The 23,104-nt window shown below is 42.1% G+C and overlaps 1 protein-coding gene across 2 annotated transcripts in view; it reads right to left on the bottom strand.

Annotated features, from left to right (window-relative positions):
* The window catches only part of LOC124555271 (AP-3 complex subunit delta-1), a 269,894-nt gene that overhangs the window by 223,170 nt on the left and 23,620 nt on the right, over window positions 1-23,104 (bottom strand). For both annotated transcript variants that reach the window (XM_047129141.1, XM_047129140.1), the window contains exon 3: window positions 9,687-9,782. In XM_047129141.1, the coding sequence (XP_046985097.1) occupies window positions 9,687-9,782 (96 nt within the window). The remainder of the gene's footprint in view (window positions 1-9,686; window positions 9,783-23,104) is intronic.

Genomic DNA, 23,104 nt, shown 5'->3' with positions numbered 1-23,104 from the left:
ATAATATAGAATAGTCCATATTCCAATTCAGCTTTAAGGTAGACATGAATTTTGTCCCACCACATAGATCACATAACTAATGAGGAGGTATTGAATAGAATTAGGGAGAAGAGGAGTTTGTGGCACAACTTGACTAGAAGAAGGGATCGGCTGGTAGGACATGTTCTGAGGCATTAAGGGATCACCAATTTAGTTCTGGAGGGCAGCGTGGAGGGTAAAAATCGTAGAGGGAGACCAAGACATGAATACACTAAGCAGATTCAGGAGGATGTAGGCTGCAGTATGGGAGATGAAGCAGCTTGCACAGGATAGAGTAGCATGGAGAGCTGCATCAAACCAGTCTCAGGACTGAAGACCACAACAACAACAACACACTCCTCCCTACTTTTTAAAAGAGAGATCGTCCACCAGTATTTTCTGATGATCAGCTTCTTGAAGTAAAATTAATGCTGCGCATGCGATGACCGCTAAAGTCTTTTCTTCTCTCAACTTTGGCCGGTGAAATTGTAATTAAAACGCTATTTTATAACAATAACAAAATGGGTGCGATGTCGGCAAGTTATCAGAGCCAGCTGCGATTCCACATGGCTGAATCCCTTGGCCTCAAGCCCTTCGTTTGGTGTGGATGAGAAGCCGAATGCCAACGCACTGGCGGCCAACGTTCCCACTGCGTTCATGCAGTGGTGCGCTCTTTATTTTGCAAACTCATTCTAGGGCAATTTGTCTTCACAAAGTGGCCTTCAGCAGATGTTGTGCAATACCTGCATCCACGAATTGGTTACTATTTCGATCTTTATAAGTAGACAATAGAGCTATTTCAAAGTAGTAGTTGTTGTTGTACTCTTCAGTCCAGAGACTGGTTTGGTGCAGCTCTCCATGCTACTCTATCCTATGCAAGGTTCTTCATCTCCCAGCACCTACTGCAACCTACATCCTTCTGAATCTGTTTAGCATATTCATCTCTTGGTCTCCCTCTAAAATTTTTACCCTCCAATACCAAACACCTTGTTTTTTAACATTCCCCAAAGACAAAAAACACACAGATTGAGATCTGAGGAACAAGGAGGCCAGCCAGTCAACTATCCTATAATCATTAACACTTTGTATTGCTGTCATATAAGCACTGGCGATGTGTTGTCTTGCAGTGCCATACATGAAACAATTTTACATCTTTTTGTTAGGTGCTAGTCCTTGGGAGGGGGAGGGGGAGGGGGAAAAAAAAAGTGCAGTATATTGTTCGCATGCCTGTCAGAATGTATTGTTCCATGGAAAAACATTATCCAATAATTTATCTTGCCCTAATTGCAAGCCACACTCCTGTTTTCAAATCATGCAGAGGTTGTTGATGTAATTCATGATGATTTTCAAAGCTCCAACATGGATTGTTCTGAGAATTTACATACCCTGACAAATGTAGCCATGCTTCATCAGAAAAAAAGCATCTCAGGATTAACATCCCCATCGTACACAGACTGTAACAGCCAGTTGCAATAACAACATTTAGCAACAGCATCAGAGTTCCTCAGTTCATGCACTACCACTATTTTGTATGGTTTCAATTTCAGTTTGTGCACAGCGCTGTGACCAGACATCCTTGACACACCAGTATGAAGGCCTCCCCTATCTCCATCTAATTTATTTTTTGTTAAAACACTAAGTTCTCTAGGCCTTCATTTTTGTAACACAGATCCAGTCTCTTGAAATTTCTTCAATAAGCTGCATCTTGTCAAGTCATTGGGAACATGCACACTGGGAAATTTTCATATGAATTCACGCCAACATTCCACGTAAGATTATGTTTCTGCATAGTTCAACACAAGAAACACTCATTGACCCTACGTGTATACTGACTGGAAACTCGACAGGAAACTCAAAATGTCCCAACACTCAGTCACACAGCGTAGAAGACACGCACACTGTGTTTCTGTCTGAGGACTGGGCCCAGTAACATATGGGCAGGGAAAGCCACATACTCAGCACAGTTGCAATATTGATGTCTAGCAACAATATTTTAAGCGATTAAATTTGATAAAAAACTCTAAATAAAACACCAGTACACTCAATCCACAGTGTAGGGGGCACAAATGAAGTATTGGCATCCAGGAACTATGGATACTGACAACCGGCATACATTGCAGTAACAGCCGCGCGGACCCCTCCTGGGCGTCTTTCGTGAGACACACTGTATTTTGATGAATGAGTTTATATGACAGCTGCCCGCTACAAATTCTTCTGACTGTGGAAACAGCCAGGACAGTCATATAGACTGTGAGTGACAAACTTGCAAGGATTAACAAGATAATCCAGATGGGGAAAGTATTACAATTATGCTACAATACACGCTATCACACAAAATGTTTTTGATTCTGGGATTTGCAAGCAGATTCTTAAGTACCGCAACCCTTCTTTGCAGCAAATTTTGGTAGTTATAGAGTACCAGGATTCATGTGACAGCACAGCAGACAGTTTTGGAGTAGTGCATACTTCTAGTGTAGCATAGCACTATAAGGAGACCACACACTTGACTCCCTCACTGTGGGCTGCTCGGGTACAGCATAAACAGCATGTGATGCACCAGGCTCATAGTGTAAAGTCTTGCCCTCACTGTAATACAGCAGACAAACACCATTCACACCCCTCACAAGAAGCACTTGTACAAGTTGAGACACTTTGCTAAGTTGATATTGCAAAAATTTGTGTATCTGTTCATGGCAATCTTTTTCCATTCCAGGAAACAAAATGCTTCAACACCAGGCAAAATGTTGGAAAGATCCCACGGTGACAACTTATGTAGGCTGCCGAAGGCATGTAAACAAAATGCAATTGGTAGGGAAGGACTAGATCTTCCCTGAGACATTGCAATGCAGCTTGACACCTTCACCAGGAATGTTGATGAGATGCAACTGTAACACAGATGTAGTATCAGTCAGGAACTCTGAAGCTCCTAGTCATCTTGTTGTGCCTGGGCGAGTTCTGCAAAATCAATAGGACTTGACACATTATAGACACATGACAGGCAATTGGCAACTACAATGTCAATTCCAGAGATGTGCTTGATGTTGATGCTAAATTGCACTATGAATCTTATGTGGTTATCCTGACAAGGTGAGCAGTTCTTCCTGTTCTGCTCAAAGGCATAAGTCAATGGCTTATGATCCATGTAGATGAAAAAAAATCCCTCGTTTCTATCGGCAGCTGAAAGTACTTGACTATTTCGTACATGACAAGAAGTTCGCAGTTACAGGCACTCCACTTCTGCTGTGACTGCGACAGTTTGTGAGAACAATAAGCAAGTAGTTGCCATGAGCCATCTGACAATTGTTGCAACACCACACCAATGGCTAGCTGACTTGTGTCCATCACTAACACTAAGGATGCATCAATCTTGTGGTGTATGAGAAGTGCAGTGCTCGCTACTCTGTTTCGTATCATTCCACCAAACTGGAGTATTGCCTCTGACCTTTGGGCCAGCAAGTGCTGCAGTTAATGTTTCCTTCAGTTGCGCTGAATGTGGTAGATGGCGGTGATAGAAATTCAGCATCCCTAAGAACCGGCATATGTCTTTAACAGAGCTCTGCTTCGGTACCTGCAGGATGTCTTCAACATTTTCTAATAATGGGAAAGAGCCTGCAGAAGGTATTTGATGGCCAAGGAAAGTAATCTCGGTTGTGTGTAGCTAGAATTAATGCTGTCTGACCTCTGAATAGCATGTACTTATTAAGTCGATCTGTAGTGCCTGAAACATCACTCTTGTGGATCTGTGGAAAGTCTGAACTTTATTTCACAGGCTAATCACAACAAACACGTAATAGCTCTGAGCAATGAACAGATGAGGAGATGTTACACTCTAAAGTGTAACCATCCCTGAATGATAAGCATTACCTCATAATGGAGAATCTCCATAACTATGAACAAATTATAACGAATGAAAAATGGAGCACAAAGTCAAAGAATAAACTGTCATTGCTCCTGATGCATGCAGCGTAATTCATAAATCTGACAGCCACAATAACAACAACACAACACATGTACCAGACGATGGCAATATGACGCTACATGTTCTTTGTATGTCAAGCAAAGGCATGTACTATCAGTATGCTTACAGCAATGTAAGGCAACCTCTTAAGCTGATCTCTTACGCAGACCTCAACCTTATTCAGTGAATGTTGTGTTATCTCCACCAAGCAATGTTGATAATGCAGAACAGCGTCATGTTAGCCCTAAAGTGAAGAAGTCACAACTACTTCTTCAGTGCAATGTCAGGCCAACAAACTTTCTGTTACTCTTGCCGTTGCAAGTCACAATGTTCACTTGCAAATGGATGTGGGAAACTCCATTACATTGCTCAATTGCTGCACCTACGAATTGCTTGGAGTGCCCAAGCTGAGCAAATCACGCACAGCACTTACAGCATGTAACAGTTATGACATTCCTGCTTTATGTACTTTATAAAGCGAAATTTACAATGCTTTGTTCATGGAACAGTGGAAATATTTTTGGGCTGGACTCATTTGATTTGTTTGGGTTATGCATTTGGGACAACATTCTTTCTGTTGCTTTGTTTGAACCTCAGGACAGAGTTACAATATTGTGTACAGAATTTCACAATTTTGAATGGTTCTCGAGTATTCAGCTACGTGGCGTTGTCTAAAAGGCGCAATATTTCAGCAAGCAGACTTCTTGCCATCTTCTGGCATTCCTTTGGGAGGCACCCAGCAGATATCACTCAATATTAGGAATGCCTGAAGATGGCGAGAAGTCTGCTTACCAAAATATTGTGCCTTTTAGATGATGCCATGTAGCTGAATACCCAAGAACTATACGAGATTTTCCTGCTCTCGGAAAACCTAAAATCAATTTCATAATTTGTTTGTTGTGGGTCCAGGCAAAGCTAACAATTTTGATGCACATGTCACGATGAAGGGCAATGCGCAGCCACATTTTTGTAGAGCTCATCCCATTCCAGATGCTATCCTTGCTCAGAAACTTTCAGCACAGCAGAACAAAGGCGATGCAGTCACAGCTCGTCAATGGGTATCCACACTTGTGATTCTTAAGAAGCCTTCTGTCAAGCTCAGGCTGTGTGTGGATTCCAGAGCTACAATGAACCCTCAGACTGTCATTGATTACTATCCATTGCTGTGCCTGGAAGACAAATTGGGTGCCGGTCGTTAATTTTCTAAAATTGATTTACATGATGTGTACTTGCAAACACCACTGGATGAACACACTCAAATGTTTGTTGTTAATAACCACAAGGGAAGTTTCTGACATTGCTGTTTGGCAGTGCTTCTGCACAAGCCATATTTCAGCACTGTTTGGAGCAATTAACCGCAGCAGTTTCTTTTTCTTCTAGCTACTTGGACGATATCGTGGTGTCAGGTTGCAGCCGTGAGCAACATTTCAGCAATCTTTGCAAGCTAGTTGAAGTGTTATCAGCTGCAGGCCTATAGTACAACAAAGACCGATGCATGTTTTTTCACACCAAGATATAGTATTTGGGACATGTGATAAATATCCAGGGCGACCATCCACTGCAGTCGCATTTGCTTGCTATCTGTGCCATCCCACATCCTCACATCATGAGTGAATTACAATCTGTGTTGGAGAAGATCACATACTATGTCCGGTTTATTCCTAATGCCAGTCCAAATAGTGGCTCTCTTGCATCACTTAAATAGGAATTAAGTCCCTTTTGTTTGGTCTAAGGAGTGTTATGCTGCCTTCCAAAAGCTGAAGGATGCTTTACTCAATGATTGTTGCCTTGCACATTTTGATCCTGCCAAGCCCAAAGTCTTGGCTATGGATGCAGCCTCCTAAGGGATTGGTGCAGTTTTGTCACATAGGATTGGTTTGACAGACAGGCCAATTGTGTTTCCTTCAAAGTCACTGTAAAAGGCTCAGTGCAACTACTATCAAATTAAAAAGGAAGCTCTCTCAATTATCTATGGAGTGACCAAGTTTCATGATGATCATTCTGGCATTAAGTTTTATCTGGTGATCGGTCACAAGCCCCGTCAATCCCTATTTAGTCCATCTAAGCCAGTTCCGCCTTGCACAGAACAAAAGCTGCAATGCCGGGCCCTTCTTTTGTCACACTAATAGTGTGACAGTGTGTAAAGCCCACTTCTAAGCATGCCAATGCCAACGACAATACTTTCTCGCTTCTACCTGATTCAGTGTTTGATGCATCTGAAGCTGCTGCTTATTACACCAATGTTGAGGATGCGGACATCTTGCAGATCTTCCCACTCAACCACTCAGGCAATGGCAGCTGATCTGGACTTTCTGCACTACATCCGCACCAGATGCCCACGTTTAGCAAAGCAGATCTGTAGCCCGGTGGTTTGCTGATACTTTGCCCGTTGGCATGCTCTTGTTGATCGACAGAGGATGATTTTACTGCATACTGACAATGAACAGTCACTTCTAGTGGTTATTAAGGCTCTAATACAAAGCTCTTCACTTGCTTCACTAAGGCCACTGGGACATCATTCGAACCAAACAACTGGCAAGGCAACTTTCACTGTCCTAAGCCTCAGGCATGGTGGTAGTGACTATATTTGGATTTTGTTGGTACATATTTGTATACCCATTGGCTCATTGTCACTTGACGCATTCAGCCAGTTTCCCTTCGTGGTTCTCATGCTCTCTCCTAGGACGAGTTTTACACTCCAAGCCCTGCCATCAATTTTTTGCCTGGAATGACTGCCAAAAGTGACTGTGATGGACAATAGACCACAATTTGTTGCCACAGATTTTGAACAGTTTTACCAAGCCAACAGCATCTCACACATCAAGAGCACTCACAATCAAAAGGGGAATTGGAACACTGTTTGAGTGTTCAAGTAACAAATGGACAAGCTTTGTGCCTCCTGCACACAAGATCAAGCTCTTCTTGTCGATGTATTGCTCCCAGTCCGCAACGGCAGGCCACCGACGGAATTGTTACATGGTTGACATCGGACACTCCCATCACAGCTGTCGCAGTGCCTACAGCCTCTGTTGCTAGGGGATGGGCCCCTCTTCCATGTGGCCATCCAGGGGTCGCTGCCGACCCCTACAGTCATTGTGTCCCACTTGGCCTTAGCTGATGCTCTGCCTCTGGATGTGCGGGCACACCCTCCAGTCGGTTTTTCCGGCAGGTGTTTGAGATTGATCCAAAGGCATACGCCGGGGTGTGGACAGGGGCTGAGCATCAGCCTTCGCTTTGGCTCCTGTCTCTTCATTGCCACCTGCATCCTACCCCCCTTCCACATCGCCATTCGCCACTACACAACAATGGTGAGGAAGTTTGAGGAGGGAGGGAGGGAGGGAGGGAGGGAGGGAGGGAGGGAGGGAGGGAGGGAGGGAGGGAGGGAGGGAGGGAGGGGGGACAGGGATGTGGTGTCATTGCCAGTGATACCACAGGAGTCGGCATTCGGTGACATTTGATAGCATGTCGAGGGATTTCAGCAGATGTCATAGAGGTCGCGTGAGACAACAATGCAACCAGTGATGCACGCGCACACACACACACACACACACACACACACACACACACACACACAGAGCCTGCCTCCACTAGCTTGATAGTGAAGGATCTTGTGTGTAATATTGAAACAGTAACAAATAATGTAGTTCATGAAATAAGTTCGTGGCTTGTGGAAAATTATTTGATGCTAAATCACAGTAAGACTCAGTTTTTACAGTTTCTAACTCACAATTCAACAAGAACCGATATTTTGATCACACAGAATAGGCATATTATAAGCGAGACGGAACAGTTCAAGTTCCTAGGCGTTCGGATAGATAGTAAGCTGTTGTGGAAAGCCCATGTCCAGGATCTTGTTCAGAAGCTAAATGCTGCTTTATTTACCATTAGAACAGTATCTGAAATAAGTTACACTTCAACACAAAAAGTAGTCTACTTCGCATATTTTCATTCGCTTATGTCGTATGGTATTATTTTTTGGGGTAGTTCTTCTGATTCAAAAAGGGTATTTTTGGCTCAAAAACGGGCTGTTCGAGCTATATGTGGTGTAAGTTCGAGAACGTCTTGTCGACCCCTATTCAAAAATCTGGGAATTCAGACATTGCCCTCACAGTATATATTTTCTTTAATGTCGTTTATTGTTAGCAATATTAGCCTATTCCCAAAAGTTAGCAGCTTTCACTCAGTTGTTGTTAGCAATATTAGCCTATTCCCAAGAGTTAGCAGCTTTCACTCAGTTAATACTAGGCAGAAATCAAATCTGCATGTAGAATGCACTTCCTTGAGTCTTGTGCAGAAAGGAGTGCAGTATTCTGCTGCATCCATTTTCAATAAGCTACCACAAGAACTCAAAAATCTTAGCAGTAGCCCAAACTCTTTAAGTCTAAACTGAAGAGTTTCCTCATGGCTCACTCCTTCTATTCTGTCGAGGAGCTCCTGGAAGAGCTAAAGAATTAAGCAAATTCCAGTGTTACATTGTTGATTTTCTTCATTTAAACTTACGACTTGTCACCTGAATATGTTTTTTTATATTTCATTTTATCTGTTTCTAATATCATGTTATAATTTCATGTATTGACTCGTTCCATGACCATGGAGACTTCTCCTTAATTTGGTCCCACGGAACAATAAATAAATAAACTAGCTGCCAACACGAGCGCCCTCCACAGACTGAACGTAGCACAGCTCTGTGGCAGCCAGGGCTGGTTCATCAGGAGCTAGAGAACAGACTAGGTAATGTCTTGCATCGCTACTGCGTGCTCAGTATTGCTGTGTATTTTGGACTACATAATTATGGACTCTACTGCTTCAGGTCTGACCGAAGTTGAGTAAATATACGTTTACAGACTATTTGTGCAGATTAATTATTTGCTCCGGTATAGATCGCAAATGGCAACAGTTTGCTGCTCCACTGCTCCTGGCCACCCATCCTCCTGTATTAATATCCACTGAGGAATACAACATTTATTATTAAGGAAAACATTGCTTTATTGTGTTGTCCGCATCAGTACGTTATGTGCCACAATATGATGTCAAAATAAGGGTTGCTTCAATTTCTAAACATTCTTCAGTTCATGTAATTAGAGCATAGCTTTGAATTTTCAGCTAGTGAACAAAAGGAGTCTTTCAACATTCAATATCACACAAATTTGATCATTTCTGGACCACCAACATTGTTACCAGGTACGTGCACACAAATCCATTACTAAACTGTAGATGTGTGTGTATTGTTTTCAAAACTTGTATGAAAAACATTAATTTTAATATAGTGGCTGACAATTTTTTATTTGGAATGGATATACCAACATATCTTTCTCCCTGATGACATTTTGTTAATTTACTGGAGAACTTACTATTGTAAACCATTTATAAATGGAGAGTTTTATTAACATTTAGTGTCAAAACACTAAAGATTGTGACTGAGAAAAACTGACACTATAACCGGAAAAATTAAGGCAAATATGGAAGAAGACAGTGAAGAATTGGACAACAAAATTTAATAAAGCATAATTTTCTGTGCATAAGCAACATCTAGCCAAAATGCAAAATGTAACTCTGATTTTATATACCAAGATATTTGTGTTAATGACTGTTGTCATGAGAACTCCATAATCTCAACGAAGAAAATATCAGTGACTATTCTAATATTAATCATTATCACAATTCATGTGGCATTAATAATAGATTAAAGCGTTTGCTAGAAATTACTTACATATGTCAGTTTAGCGACAGCATTTGCTTTCACCGCTATGTTATCCTGGCGAAGTTCTTGCTTAATTTCTTCAATGCACTGGGCAATATACTTGGCCTGAAAATAAATATTTATATGAGCCTAACCTATAATGTTTCTAGCACAAAACTCATTGCACTTGACAATATATTAAATTTCTGATACACCAAATTAACCCTTTAACTGCTCCAGACGTGTTAACGTGCGCGCCTTTGTACCTGTCTCTGTGAGCTCTGAACGTGTTTACGCACGCCACCAGTCATTCTACCTGGTACTCTGAACATGTCTACGCATAGACACAACCAGAGTACCACGCGGAAGAACTGGTGGCGCATGTAAACACGTTCAGAGCACACAGGGACAGGTAAAAAGGGGCGCACGTTAACATGTCCAGAGCAGTTGAAGGTTTAAGAGGGCCAGAAACCAACAACTGATCCCAGGCTATTTTCATTTACAAACATGAAAAAACCTTAAGAACAGGCACCAAACACTATCAACACAGTATGTTATTTTATATTTGCACCAAAAGGGAAGCTATTCAAACAGATGTGACAAACAATCGTCATCTAACATGTATATTAAATGTTTATGGACTTGCAGTAGCTGCTACAACAGAAAGATTTGCTGTTAAAAATGTGAATGTGTACGTGCTAGGAATAGTCAATAACACTGTAATTCTTGTCACATTCATCTTGTGAAATGACAATGATGATAAAATCAGAGAAATTTATGCTCATACAAATGCCTACTGACAAGCTTTCACCCAAAGCACCATACGCAAACAAAATGGGAGAAAACGATAGTGGTAACTGAAGTACCCTCCACAACATATGGTACAGTAACTTGCAGGGTATAGATCTAGGTGTGACAGTAGGTCTAGGAAAGTGCAATCCCACCACTACTGTCCTGCCGCCCCCCCCCCCCTCTCTCTCTCTCTCTCTCTCTCTCTCTCTCTCTCTCTCTCTCTCTCTCTACATTCACACATTCATTTGCCTCAAACATTCAAAATTTATGACTAGTCAAATAGTCAGATACCGAGCGAGGTGGCGCAGTGGTTAGACACTGGACTCGCATTCGGAAGGACGACGGTTCAATCCCGCGTCCGGCCATCCTGATTTAGGTTTTCCGTGATTTCCCTAAATCACTCCAGGCAAATGCCGGGATGGTTCCTCTGAAAGGGCACGGCCGACTTCCTTCCCCATCCTTCCCTAATCCGATGAGACCGATTACCACGCTGTCTGGTCTCCTTCCCCAAAACCAACCAAATAGTCAGATGTTTAAAATGTACTATCAAAATTGAATACAGAACAACAGAGAGGACTAAAACAAGGTCTGGTGAATGTGGCAGGCAGTTCTCCTACTCAAAATTTTCCAGAAATCATGAGTGAACATTAGAATCTTTTGCCTATAATAAACATGAAGTAGAATCATAAAATATGGACCACAATCATCTTGTCATTATATTAAATCGAGTGCAGATAGGATAAAGGTGGCTGTCTTCGTCACATTATAAAAAACAGTTGGTTAAAATGTGATGTACAGTAGTCTGGATTCCACTATTAATGATGAGCGGGAAAAGCAGCCCACCTGTCAAAATGCAGCATTGCCTTATCTGGAGACACATTAATTACTGTTTTTGTCTGAATGGAAAATAGGGCGATTATGACAATAGGACTGTCACCTATATTTACTGTACTTCACCTTCAGCCACTTCTCATTCACCTGACATGTGACCCTGTGTGTCAACCTACTATAATAAGACTATTACATGAAAAAAAAAAAGAGAGAGATGAGGGCTGGGGGCAAGGGAGTGAGTGAGAAGTTGGCACTGTTTTACGCTTAATCCTACATTTCTTTTGCAGCTACATCAGAGTTGGAAAAATACAAGGGGAAAGAAGTTGAGATCAACTGCTTGACATTTGCTGATGACTTAGCCATAGTCTCACAACAATTGACACAGTGTGCCTCCAGATCAAAACCCTGAAGAAGTGCAGGAAAAACTTGACTGTCAATCTCCTTCGAAAAGACAGAATTCATTACGAACACAAGTGCCACTATCCTTGACAATGAATTTAACTACTCCAAACAGATTCCAAACATAAGTACCTTGGTGAAACCATTTTGGAGAACATCACAGAAAAGGAGAGCACTAAAGCTCACATTGTAAATTTGAAAAAACAGACAGGGCTACTCCTCAGCTCTATAAAATGAGAGATATTAACAGAAATGTCAAAATCTGCAACTACACTAAAGTTATAAGGGCACTGGTATGTTATGCTGCAGACACACACACACACACACACACACACACACACACAGCCACCGATTTATCAAAAAGCTATTGGGACCATGGTTTTGAGTGGAAGATCAGAAGCAATATGGTAGTGTATCAGTACATTGAATCCCTGACGTCATGTGGAAATTGACGTCATGTGGAAATGACACATGAATTTTTATGGATATTTAAAATGCTTGCACTCCAGCAGATTGACTACAGCGATACTAACGTAGTACTATGACAAACTCCATCCAAATCATGCATATAGGCGAACAGCGAAAATAAAAAAAAAAAAAAAAAAAAAACTAACCAAATTTGGCAATATATAGGACACTACACAGGACAAGATGACAGAGACATAATATTGAAAAATGGATGATCGATAGATGGAATACACCAGCAACAGAAAAGAAATTCTCTGAAGAGCAGAGGAAGCAGATAAACCGACGATTGAAAAATTAATGGCAAAATCGAAGTAAAGGGAAGTATGCTCCTAAGTAGTCTGAGCACTTTTAGAATAAAATACTTAATTCACCCACATTTGCACTTTGAATCATTGCAAATTCTGGGGACAGCCAAATCGTTAGAAATAAGGTTCTGGGATATTTCCTCTTTATGAAATAAATCTTGAGTGCTCAAAAATGTGCTGTAAGAATATTATGTGGCACTCACCCATGATCATCTTGTCAACACCTGTTTAATGAGTTTCACAATATTATGAAAAAGATAGATTGCTACTCACCACATAGCAAAGATGCTGAGTCACTATTAGGCACAACAAAAGGACTGTCAAACACACAGCTTTCAGCCAAGAAGGCCTTTAAGGAGTTTCACACTTTTGACTACTGCTTCACAGAATATTTATTCCCTCACGAAGTTTGTTGTAAACAATCCAGTGCTGTTCAAAAGGAACACTGACAGACGTAATTACAATACCAGACCGAAAAAAGTCACCTACATTACTCCCCATTAAGGTTGTCTTTAGCACAAAAATGTATGCATAATGCTGCCACTAACATTTTTGACCACTTACACAACAGAAAGGTAAAACAGGAAAAAGATCCTCCCTGACAATTACTCCTAGGTAGGATAATTTCTATTTTTGTAATGTGTAAGAATTAGCCAACCACACTCAGAGTATCCAGCAATTCTAAAAAAAATGATTCCCTAAGTTTTCCAGGCCAACTTTTTATTTTTCGAGGGTCGCATTGTGCTTAACTATATCCAATTTTGATCAATTTTATAGCAAAATTTCCATGAACAAATAGGAACATAATGGGACTATACTCTCAGTTCAAAGAAGAAAACCTTAAAATGAACATGGCTTATTTTAATCAAGAAATAAATGTACCAGGAACTGGCATCAGAATTAAGTGTAAAATGTAATTTGAACAGAAAAAAGGAAATTACACAGTTCAGTCACATTAATGTGACCACAGTACATGTTCAATGTCAACACGTAATTACTACTCACAGACGGCAGGTGGCAGCACTAGTAGTGGAGGGTGTATAAAGGATGTTGGGAGACGCAGGAAAGAGTGCAGTCGTCGTAATGCGGAAACTGAGTGATTTACCCGATGACCAAAAGGGCACGATCATGGAATTTTGGGCCATGGGTGGAAGCATTTCCAATAAGACTAAGTTTATAAACTGTTCACATGCCACTGTGGTTGAAGTATACCATGCATAGCAAAATGGTGCTATCCAAAAGTGGTGGTGTTGAGGCAACGATGGTGCCCCACAGGCCATATGTGATGGGAAAGTGGACGGGGGAGGGGGGGACTGAATGATGAATGCAGATATGAATAAAGCCAAAGAGACACGCAGCTGTTGAGCAACTGACTGCCTAGATGAACCAAGGGGGCTACCAACAGTGAGTCCTCAATGACCATTCAGTGAATGTTGTTTATCGAAATTCGCAGGAGGCACCTAGTTCACGCATCTATGGTGACTTTTGTTCATTTGCGACGAAGGCTCGATATCCACTAACTGGTGACCTCTTCAGATGAATCTTATTTTATGCTTCATCGGAAAGATGGCTGTTGGTGTGTACGGTGTGAAACATCTGGAAGCAAGGATCCAGGCTGAAGGAGCAAGTGTTACAGTCTGCGGAAATGATTTCGTGGCATTCCCTGTGTGATCTTGTCACTGTGGGGGCCACAATGGACCAACAAGTATGCACCTATTCTTGGAAACCACATTCAGGCTTTTGACTGATGGTCCATCAATGTGGCTGGACTGGACTAGGTTGCAAAGGAAGTAAAACATTATTCATAAACATTTAAATTAGGAACAATCAGTAGTTGTGAGGGCACAGACAAAAATAAAGAGCATAATGTATTTCAGTAAAAAGTACACTTTTTACATAGAGGTTTAAGAACAAAATCCAAATACCATTTGAAAACAATGATTATGGAAGAAACAGTAACAGACTAGTCCGACAGAGACACATACATGGACATTAAATGAAGTCACAAGCAGGTAGTTTTTAGTGACAAAACTATTATTTCAATCTGAGGAACCTTTTTCTCAGCGCTTTCCACGAGTTCTGTTTTTATAGTTAGTGGTGCTCTTAGCTTTTCTCTATTCACTTTATTCTTCCACTCTCTTTCTATTGAGGACTTCTCAGTTGTCCTTTTCTCTGCTACTGTTTCATTGTACAGGGTTATTACAAATGATTGAAGCGATTTCACAGCTCTACAATAACTTTATTATTTGAGACATTTTCAAAATGCTTTGCACACACATACAAAAACTCAAAAAGTTTTTTTAGGCATTCACAAATGTTCGATATGTGCCCCTTTAGTGATTCGGCAGACATCAAGCCGATAATCAAGTTCCTCCCACACTCGGCGCAGCATGTCCCCATCAATGAGTTCGAAAGCATCGTTGATGCGAGCTCGCAGTTCTGGCACGTTTCTTGGTAGAGGAGGTTTCAACACTGAATCTTTCACATAACCCCACAGAAAGAAATCGCATGGGGTTAAGTCGGGAGAGCGTGGAGGCCATGACATGAACTGCTGATCATGATCTCCACCACGACCGATCCATCGGTTTTCCAATCTCCTGTTTAAGAAATGCCGAACATCATGATGGAAGTGCGGTGGAGCACCATCCTGTTGAAAGATGAAGTCGGCGCTGTCGGTCTCCAGTTGTGGCAAGAGCCAATTTTCCGCGGGCTACGCGTGTAACTTGCCCGCACGCGTTCAACCGTTTCTTCGCTCACTGTAGGCCGACCCGTTTATTTCCCCCTTACAGAGGCATCCAGAAGCTTTAAACTGTGCATACCATCGCCGAATGGAGTTAGCAGTTGGTGGATCTTTGTTGAACTTCGTCCTGAAGTGTCGTTGCACTGTTATGACTGACTGATGTGAGTGCATTTCAAGCACGACATACGCTTTCTCGGCTCCTGTCGCCATTTTGTCTCACTGCGCTCTCGAGCGCTCTGACGGCAGAAACCTGAAGTGCGGCTTCAGCCGAACAAAACTTTATGAGTTTTTCTACGTATCTGTAGTGTGTCGTGACCATATGTCAATGAATGGAGCTACAGTGAATTTATGAAATCGCTTCAATCATTTGTAATAGCCCTGTACCTACCATGTGCATTTCAGAAGCTGTGTATTAATTGCTTTGTAATAGTTGCAGATAAACATCTCCAGCGGCTTTCACCACAGTGTCAACAGCACAAACAGCTATGAGAAAGGCTTCAGTCAAATTTTTGACCAGAGTGGAGTTGTCGGAGGAACTTCTTTCAATGCTAGCATTGCCATGGAATAGACTGCAAGCAACCTTGATCAATCTCATCACATTTTCATGTCCACTCTTGACCCCAATGACCATCATCCAGAACTGATTGATGCAAACACGATCTCCCACAAATTCTTTGAGGATTTCCTTTACTGATATGATCTCTACTACTCTACTGGACTTTGCAACTCATGGGCAATGGTGTAAGTCACATGACTACCAAAGCAATTGAAGATAGTGAGATGTGTCAATGCTATTGCACGATTGTCTCTTCGCATGGTCAGTGCTAACTGCCACTCCTAGGATTGAACATGGAATGCCCTTCACACAGAAATATGCGAAGGGCAATTTAGCCAGAATTCTGGATTCCACATGCTTCATAAATGTAAGGCACTCATTCCGGAATGCCAAGATACCTTTCTCTGACATGGCACATTGACCCAGAGCTTTTTTGGTTCTTACCTGATGTCCACTTCCAGAGGCTGAAACTGATTTTGTCATCATTCAGACCTGTTCTGAAACTAGTCTGTTTCTACAAACTTCCACCTCTACAAATTTATGGTTGGACAAATCCTCTGACTATAGATTGGAGAAAATTATACAGAAAAGGAAGTAAGGGAGCATCTGACTGAAATTTAGTTAGAGACAACTCAACCCGAGCAGCCACAGTCTCAAAATCCTGCCCCTCAAAACTTACACAATACCCAGTAGCTAATACTCTTAGAAATTCCAGTAGTGACCTTCGGTTTTGGTTTTACCTACTTCTGTTCCTTCTTTACTCTTTTTACTTCCTTTACACATTTTTAAACAGCTGTTAATATTATCTGAGTCCAGACTGACACTATTTTATTTTCCATCCTCCAATAGCACAAAACTTCTGTGGGAAAACAGAGGGACTTGTAATACTGTTGAAATCAGCTTGGCAGGAGGGAACGTTTTTAAATACATTACATAAAGCTCTCAGAAACCGAACAAGATTCCCAGCAACACTAGAACAACCTGTCAGTCACGTTTCAAAATCTGAAAGTATGTGACGCTCAGGATTACCCACTACGTTGACCTGGCTTTTCAGCTCTCGTAGGAATGCCTTATTAACATCAGGGCCATCCATGGACAAATGGACAAATTTCCTCTTCAAATTTATCTCAAATTGGATTCACCTGCCTCAAATTCTTTAACTAAATCTTTTGCAGCATTTTTTCTCAAAAACATGAAGTGAGGACCTGCTCGAAACCTGACCCCACTACTATTCCAAAAATGTACAAACAGATCAAACTCAATCACAACCATGTCACAGGTAGCAACAAACTCCTGTAGTTGTTTAGTGAAAAATGGCTCCAGTCTGAACACAATGCCACAATTCACTTTTGAGTTTTGAAACTGCATTTTGGAGGCAATGTCACTGTCTGGGAACACATGTGGTAAGTGCCAATGTACCAAGACGATTGGTCTCTCTCAGCAGCTGACAGACACAAATGGATCTCAGCCTTCATCATGGCATCCCTCTGCACTTAATTTAGCATTGTCGTCCATAAGTTTCTGCAGTAAGTGCTTGATGTAGTTGCCTCGAGGTGACACCTGGGTACTGAGACACACCACAACTGCATGCTAAACTCCCTGCCTGCACTGCAGCAGACTAAAAATACACAGAGAGTAATTAGAAATATTACATTTCTTCACTGAACATTTTATTTTCTAGTGCACTTGCCAAATCAAAGGTACCATCAGGATTGTCCTTCCTATTGTTGTAGTTGACGATCAGCTGAATGTGTTCAGAGGTGGCAGGCAGCACTGCAGAGGCTACATCTGATGCAGCAGTATTGGAGTCATGGCCATCTGTGGCAATTAGCATGGATATAGACAATGTATCTTCCTACTGGTCTCGAGCCCAGCATGCTTCTTTCCCTTGCACAAGTGGACACATCTTGCTTGCCAATATCCTGAGTGACAGTTGGTTTTAGAGAGCATGAACCAAACACTCAATTTTTCATGTGTGTGCTCTGTGATCCACAAAAATTCTGGCTCCTCAGTCTAGTGAGGGTTGGACACACATTTGCAGTAATCTGAGGTAATGATGTAGTGAAATGTGGCCCAGAGTTTGCACACACCAGAGGCCACTAGAAAATTTCACGACCTATGCTTTTTTTCTTTGTTATGAGCAACTTACACCCCACACCCTAGCCTACATCTCTCCCTGAGTGGGTCCAAAGCAAGGCAATAAAATCTTCCTTGCACGCATGCAATTGAAAGTAGCTCTCGTTGGTTAAGACCCACAGCAGCATTGGAAATGTTGGCCATTGAGGACAGAAATGATGCAAAGAGTAGCCTCACCTTCCATGCCTCGGGCATCTACTTCCACAGTCCCCACGCACCCTCTGGCCACCTGCAGGGCACTACAGGCTTTAGCTCAGTGTTAACTAAGCCAACAACTGCATGCCAAAGCCCAATGACTGCTTGTCAGTGCTCTAATTACACTCTCTTGTGCCTACCACCAAATATCAATAATCAACCTTATTTGTACACAACACAATGAGATCAATAGCTGTTGGCATGTACAACAGAAATTTCTTGGTACACATCCAAACAATGCACTGTATGCCAACCTATCATGCCCTTGTATCCTTGCTTGAAAATAAATGGATTTGAATAGGTAACAAATTCCTGTAAAAGCTTGCATCTTTATAATAACATCATGTTAACAAATGAGGCAGTACATTTGAACAGACGTAAATGTAAAACACACCACACAATCACGACACAACAACAAACTAGCACAACATGGTCAGGTTGCGGAGTCAGGTGTGCAAGCCATTCCATGTCAACAACAACAAACCTCTGCACAGTTCGTCTGGACTCAACCAGTCCGTGCTGACTGGCTGGCCACTGCACTAGACTGAGTGAGGGAAAGGGTTAGGGGATGCCAAAACCCTTGTGGAGGGTGGTCTCTCAGCACTGACTTGAGGGTGAACAGTGAGCACAGTACTGCATCATGCCAAGAAGGAGGCAAGCAAATGCCTATGCCCAAAATCAAATGAGCCACTATACCTTTTCCAGAGTCTTTAGGCAAAATGCGAGTTTCATACAAGTTTTCCAGAACAAAAAAATTCTCCAAGTTTTCCCTGTTTTCCAAGACATTGGACACCCTGACACTGTAAATGTATTCAAAATTTTCCATCTAGCAACTTGTGCAGCATATCGTACATACACAAATGCTAAAGTACATACCATATTCGTCTCATTGTCATCTAAAGTAAGATGCAGATCAGCTAGTAAACTGGCTGCTGTCCTCACCTTGATTTAATATACGTTCTCTTAAAACATGGTGAACAGATCTGTGTACACCTCTAGCACACACTGGTGGGTTCTCCCACAAGATAAGAAATCCGGACATCATAGGACAGTTCCCCATCTGGATGTATGTTAAAATCATTTCATCCCTCCTCAGAGTTAGATAAGATGAACAACAGAGTCAAATTGTCTTCACCGACCCAAAATGTTTTTCCTCAATCCCAGTATTTTTTCCTTCCTTTAGATAAGATGAACAACAGAGTCAAATTGTCTTCACCAACACAAAATGTGTTTTTCCTCAATCCCAGTATTTTTTTCCTTCCTTTAGTGCATTATCCTGTGCCTCAACAATGTACTTACAGTGGAGAAAGGGGGGTTAGTGGTGGAGACTGGGTTGCTTGGGGCACAGCAGTATCTCTCTCACAACCCCCACATGCCCTGCTTCCCAGTAGAAGGGCACTTACACCTGCTGCCTCTGTGGATGAAAAATGATGTATTATATAATCTAGACTAGTTTATTTGATGGGTGGATATAACTGAATAATGTTGCTATGGTAAGCAACAACTGACAGAATGAGGGGAGGCAAAATAAGAATTTGTGGTGCTTAGGGTCTGACAAAAGGCCTTCAGTACAATAAAAAAATATATAGTCAAGTGGTATTTAGAAAGTCAAAGTATGTGAGGCATTTAATGCAATAATTATACATGTTCATGTTGGTTCAGTATGAATCTGATTATTAGTATCATAAGGTCAGCTATAAGTTATTCCATGTCCTAGTACACAAACTAACAGGAGGAGGAGGAGGAGGAGGAGGAGGAGGAGGAGGAGATTAGTGTTTAACGTGCTGCCGACAACGAGGTCATTAGAAATGGAACACAAGCTCGGATTAGGGATTAATGAGGAAGGAGATCACTTGTGTCCTTTCAAAGCAACCAACTGACATTGCCTGAAGCGATTTAGGGAAATCACAGAAAACATAAGTCTGGACAGCAGGATGCAAGTTTCAACCATTGTCCTCCCAAATGTGAGTCAAGTGTGATAACCACTGACCCCCTTACTCAGTCCTATGCTAACAACTGTCATTCAAACTAACTGCACAAGTTGGTTTGAAATTATGTGCAGAGTTTGTTGGAAGGTGGAAGGAGCACTATGTGCTCTCATTCACAGATGTGCACCACCAGTTATGTTGCCTCAAGACAAACACACAGTTTTTAATTGTAATAAGTGTCTTACTGTGTTCAACTTTTAACATAAGAGTATGACAGCATTTAATGTTTTTAAATTTGGCGAATAATTATGTGAAATATTGAAAATCAAGTTTTTGTTGCATCTGGAAGCCACTGGATAGGCAATTTGCAACTGGTACAGGGATCCAGTATAGTCACTTAGTAATATCTATATTCTGTTCAATTGTGCCAATTGCAATGAAGTGTATTTTTCTTAAAGATTTTCACCATCCTTGGAATATGACAAAACGAGCTAAGATCCCCATTCCCTATGACACACAATAGTCCCTCACTGTAATGCTTACTCATCACCAAAGCATAACCAGAATTTCAGGTTATAGAGGACTAGTATTGTTCACCCATTCATTGTACAGATAAAGTGAGTTGCCAAAAACATAACAAGCCAAGGCTGGCCAAGTTCCCCAAGATGTTCACTAGTTTGCACAACTGCACGAGCGAAAGAGATTGGAGGGTGGGAAAGGGGGATGTGTGGCTTATTGAATGCCAAAGACGGGGCAAAGGTGCCCGATGTAATTTGTGCCCATTTGGAATACAATCGTATCCTAGACAGCTGCTGGAGGAAACTTTTTCCCTTAATTTTACTAACTTAATACCTAAATATTATGAAAAGAATGATGAGTCACAGACAGACACAACAAAAAGGCTGTTAAAGAAGTAAGCTTTCGGCCAAAAGGCTTTCTTCCGAATTTAAAGACCACACAACCGCTGCGTAGGCAACCAGAGACAGTGGTCGTGTGTGTGTGTGTGTGTGTGTGTGTGTGTGTGTGTGTGTGTGTGTGTGTGTGTTTTGTCTAATTCGGAAGAGGCTTTTTGGTCAAAAGCTTACCTTCTTTTAGTCTTCTTTTTGTTGTGCCTATCTGCAACTCAATATCTCCTCTATATACTGAGTAGCAATCTATGCGTTTCATAATATTGTCATCATTTCATCCTGGATTTTCAATTGTTTAACATAATATAATGAAACTTAAATCAAAGAAAATAGGAACATGTTCTTTGAAGCCAAATTTTTGTGAAGCTGTTCATAGGTACATCTCAAAGTCATTTTGTAGACCTTGTCAAGATCAGAATGTGTATCACCTCAAACTGAGTCAAGCTGTTCAGGCTAAAGATGTATTTGCTGACCTGATGAAAGGCTAATGCTAAAGTTTAGAAGAGGGGGCAAGGGACCAAATTACGAGGTCATCGGTCACTTGTTCCTAATAAAACAATGCCATAAGTGTGAGAATAAAACGGACGCGACACATAACACAAAAGGGAAAGAAAGGAAAACCCACAAGAACGAAGGGAAGGCAACGAACCCTAAAAGGGACAAAAGAGGACAAGAAAACAGCAGAGATGCTAGAAACAGAACAGAGTAAAACAAGAAAGCAGATTACAGTGGCTGGCAGACCACGAGAATAAAAAGAAGAAGCCAGCCACTCTACAGCACATTAAAACTTCCACCCTAAAAGCACTAGGGTGGAGGACACAGAGGGACAAAGGACATGTGCTAAAACCTACATATAAGTATTAAACCCACTCTCATGGATAAAACTTAAAACTAAAGCTGCTGCTGAGGCATCATCGCCCAACACCGAAGGTAGGGAGCTGGGAAAGTTAAAAGTCCGCTGAAGAGTGGCTAAAAGTGGGCAGTCCAGCAAGAGGTGGACGACTGTCATTTGGGAGTCACACCGACACAGAGGTGGGTCCTCGTGATGGAGTAGATGACCATGCATTAGCCATGTATGGCCAACACAGGGCTGGCAGAGGACAATTGATTCCCTGCAAGAGGACCGCATGGAAGACTTCCGCACATTCATCGTCTCCTTAATGATACACAGCTTGTTGTGCGTACTTTTATGCCATTCCGTCTCCCAAAGCCTGAAAATCCTGCGGTGTAAGACAGAAAGCAGGTCAGCTTCAAAGATGCCCATCTCCAGAAGCAGTTTCCAAGTCATCTGTTTGCCCAGCATGTTTGTTGCCAGGGATTCCAACATGACCAAGGGTCCAGACAAACACCACTGAACGACGGGACCATTCCAGGGCATAGATGGACTCCTGGATGGACGCTACCAGAGGATGGCAAGGGTAGCACTGGTCGATAGTTTGTAGGCTGCTCAATGAGTCAGTACACAGCAGAAATGACACGCCAGGGCATGAGCGGATGTGTTCAAAAGCACAAGATATGGCCGTCAGCTCTGGAGTGAAAACACTGCAGCCATCTGGCAAGGAGTGCTGTTCAATATGTCCTCCACAAACATACACAAAGCCTACATGACCATCAGCCATTGAGACGCCGGTGTAAACCACTTCAGAGCCCCAGAACACGTCAAGAATCAAGAGGAAGTGACAGTGGAGAGCTGCAGAGTTAACAGAGTCCTTGGGGCCACATGAAAGATCCAGACGAAGCTGCGGCTGAGGCATACACCATGGAGGCGTACGTGATCGGACCGCAAGTAGAGGTGATAAAAAGGGAAGGACTCGAGTCCGGAGGAAAGGGACTGCACTCGAACCACAATCGTTAGCCCCGACCTGGGCTGCTGATGTGGGAGATGGACTGATGCGGGTGGGAAAAGGAGACGGTAATTCAGATGCTCAGGAGAATTGTGAGCAGTCGTGTATGTCTGATCTGCAATGGAAGGACCCCAGCCTCCACCTGTACACTGGTCACCAGACTCGTCCTAAAGGCTCCTGTCGCTAGTCGAACCCCGCAGTGGTGCACAGGGTCAAGTAAATGCAACACTGATGGTGCTGCCAAACCATAAACAACACTCCCATAGTCAGTTCGGGATTGGACAAAGGTCTGTAGAGCCGCAGCAGCATAGAGCAATCTGCAACCCAAATGGTGTTGCTCAGGCAA

This window comes from Schistocerca americana, chromosome X (assembly GCF_021461395.2).
Source record: "Schistocerca americana isolate TAMUIC-IGC-003095 chromosome X, iqSchAmer2.1, whole genome shotgun sequence".
NCBI lineage: Eukaryota > Metazoa > Arthropoda > Insecta > Orthoptera > Acrididae > Schistocerca > Schistocerca americana.
This window is presented reverse-complemented; position numbering and strand designations above follow the sequence as displayed.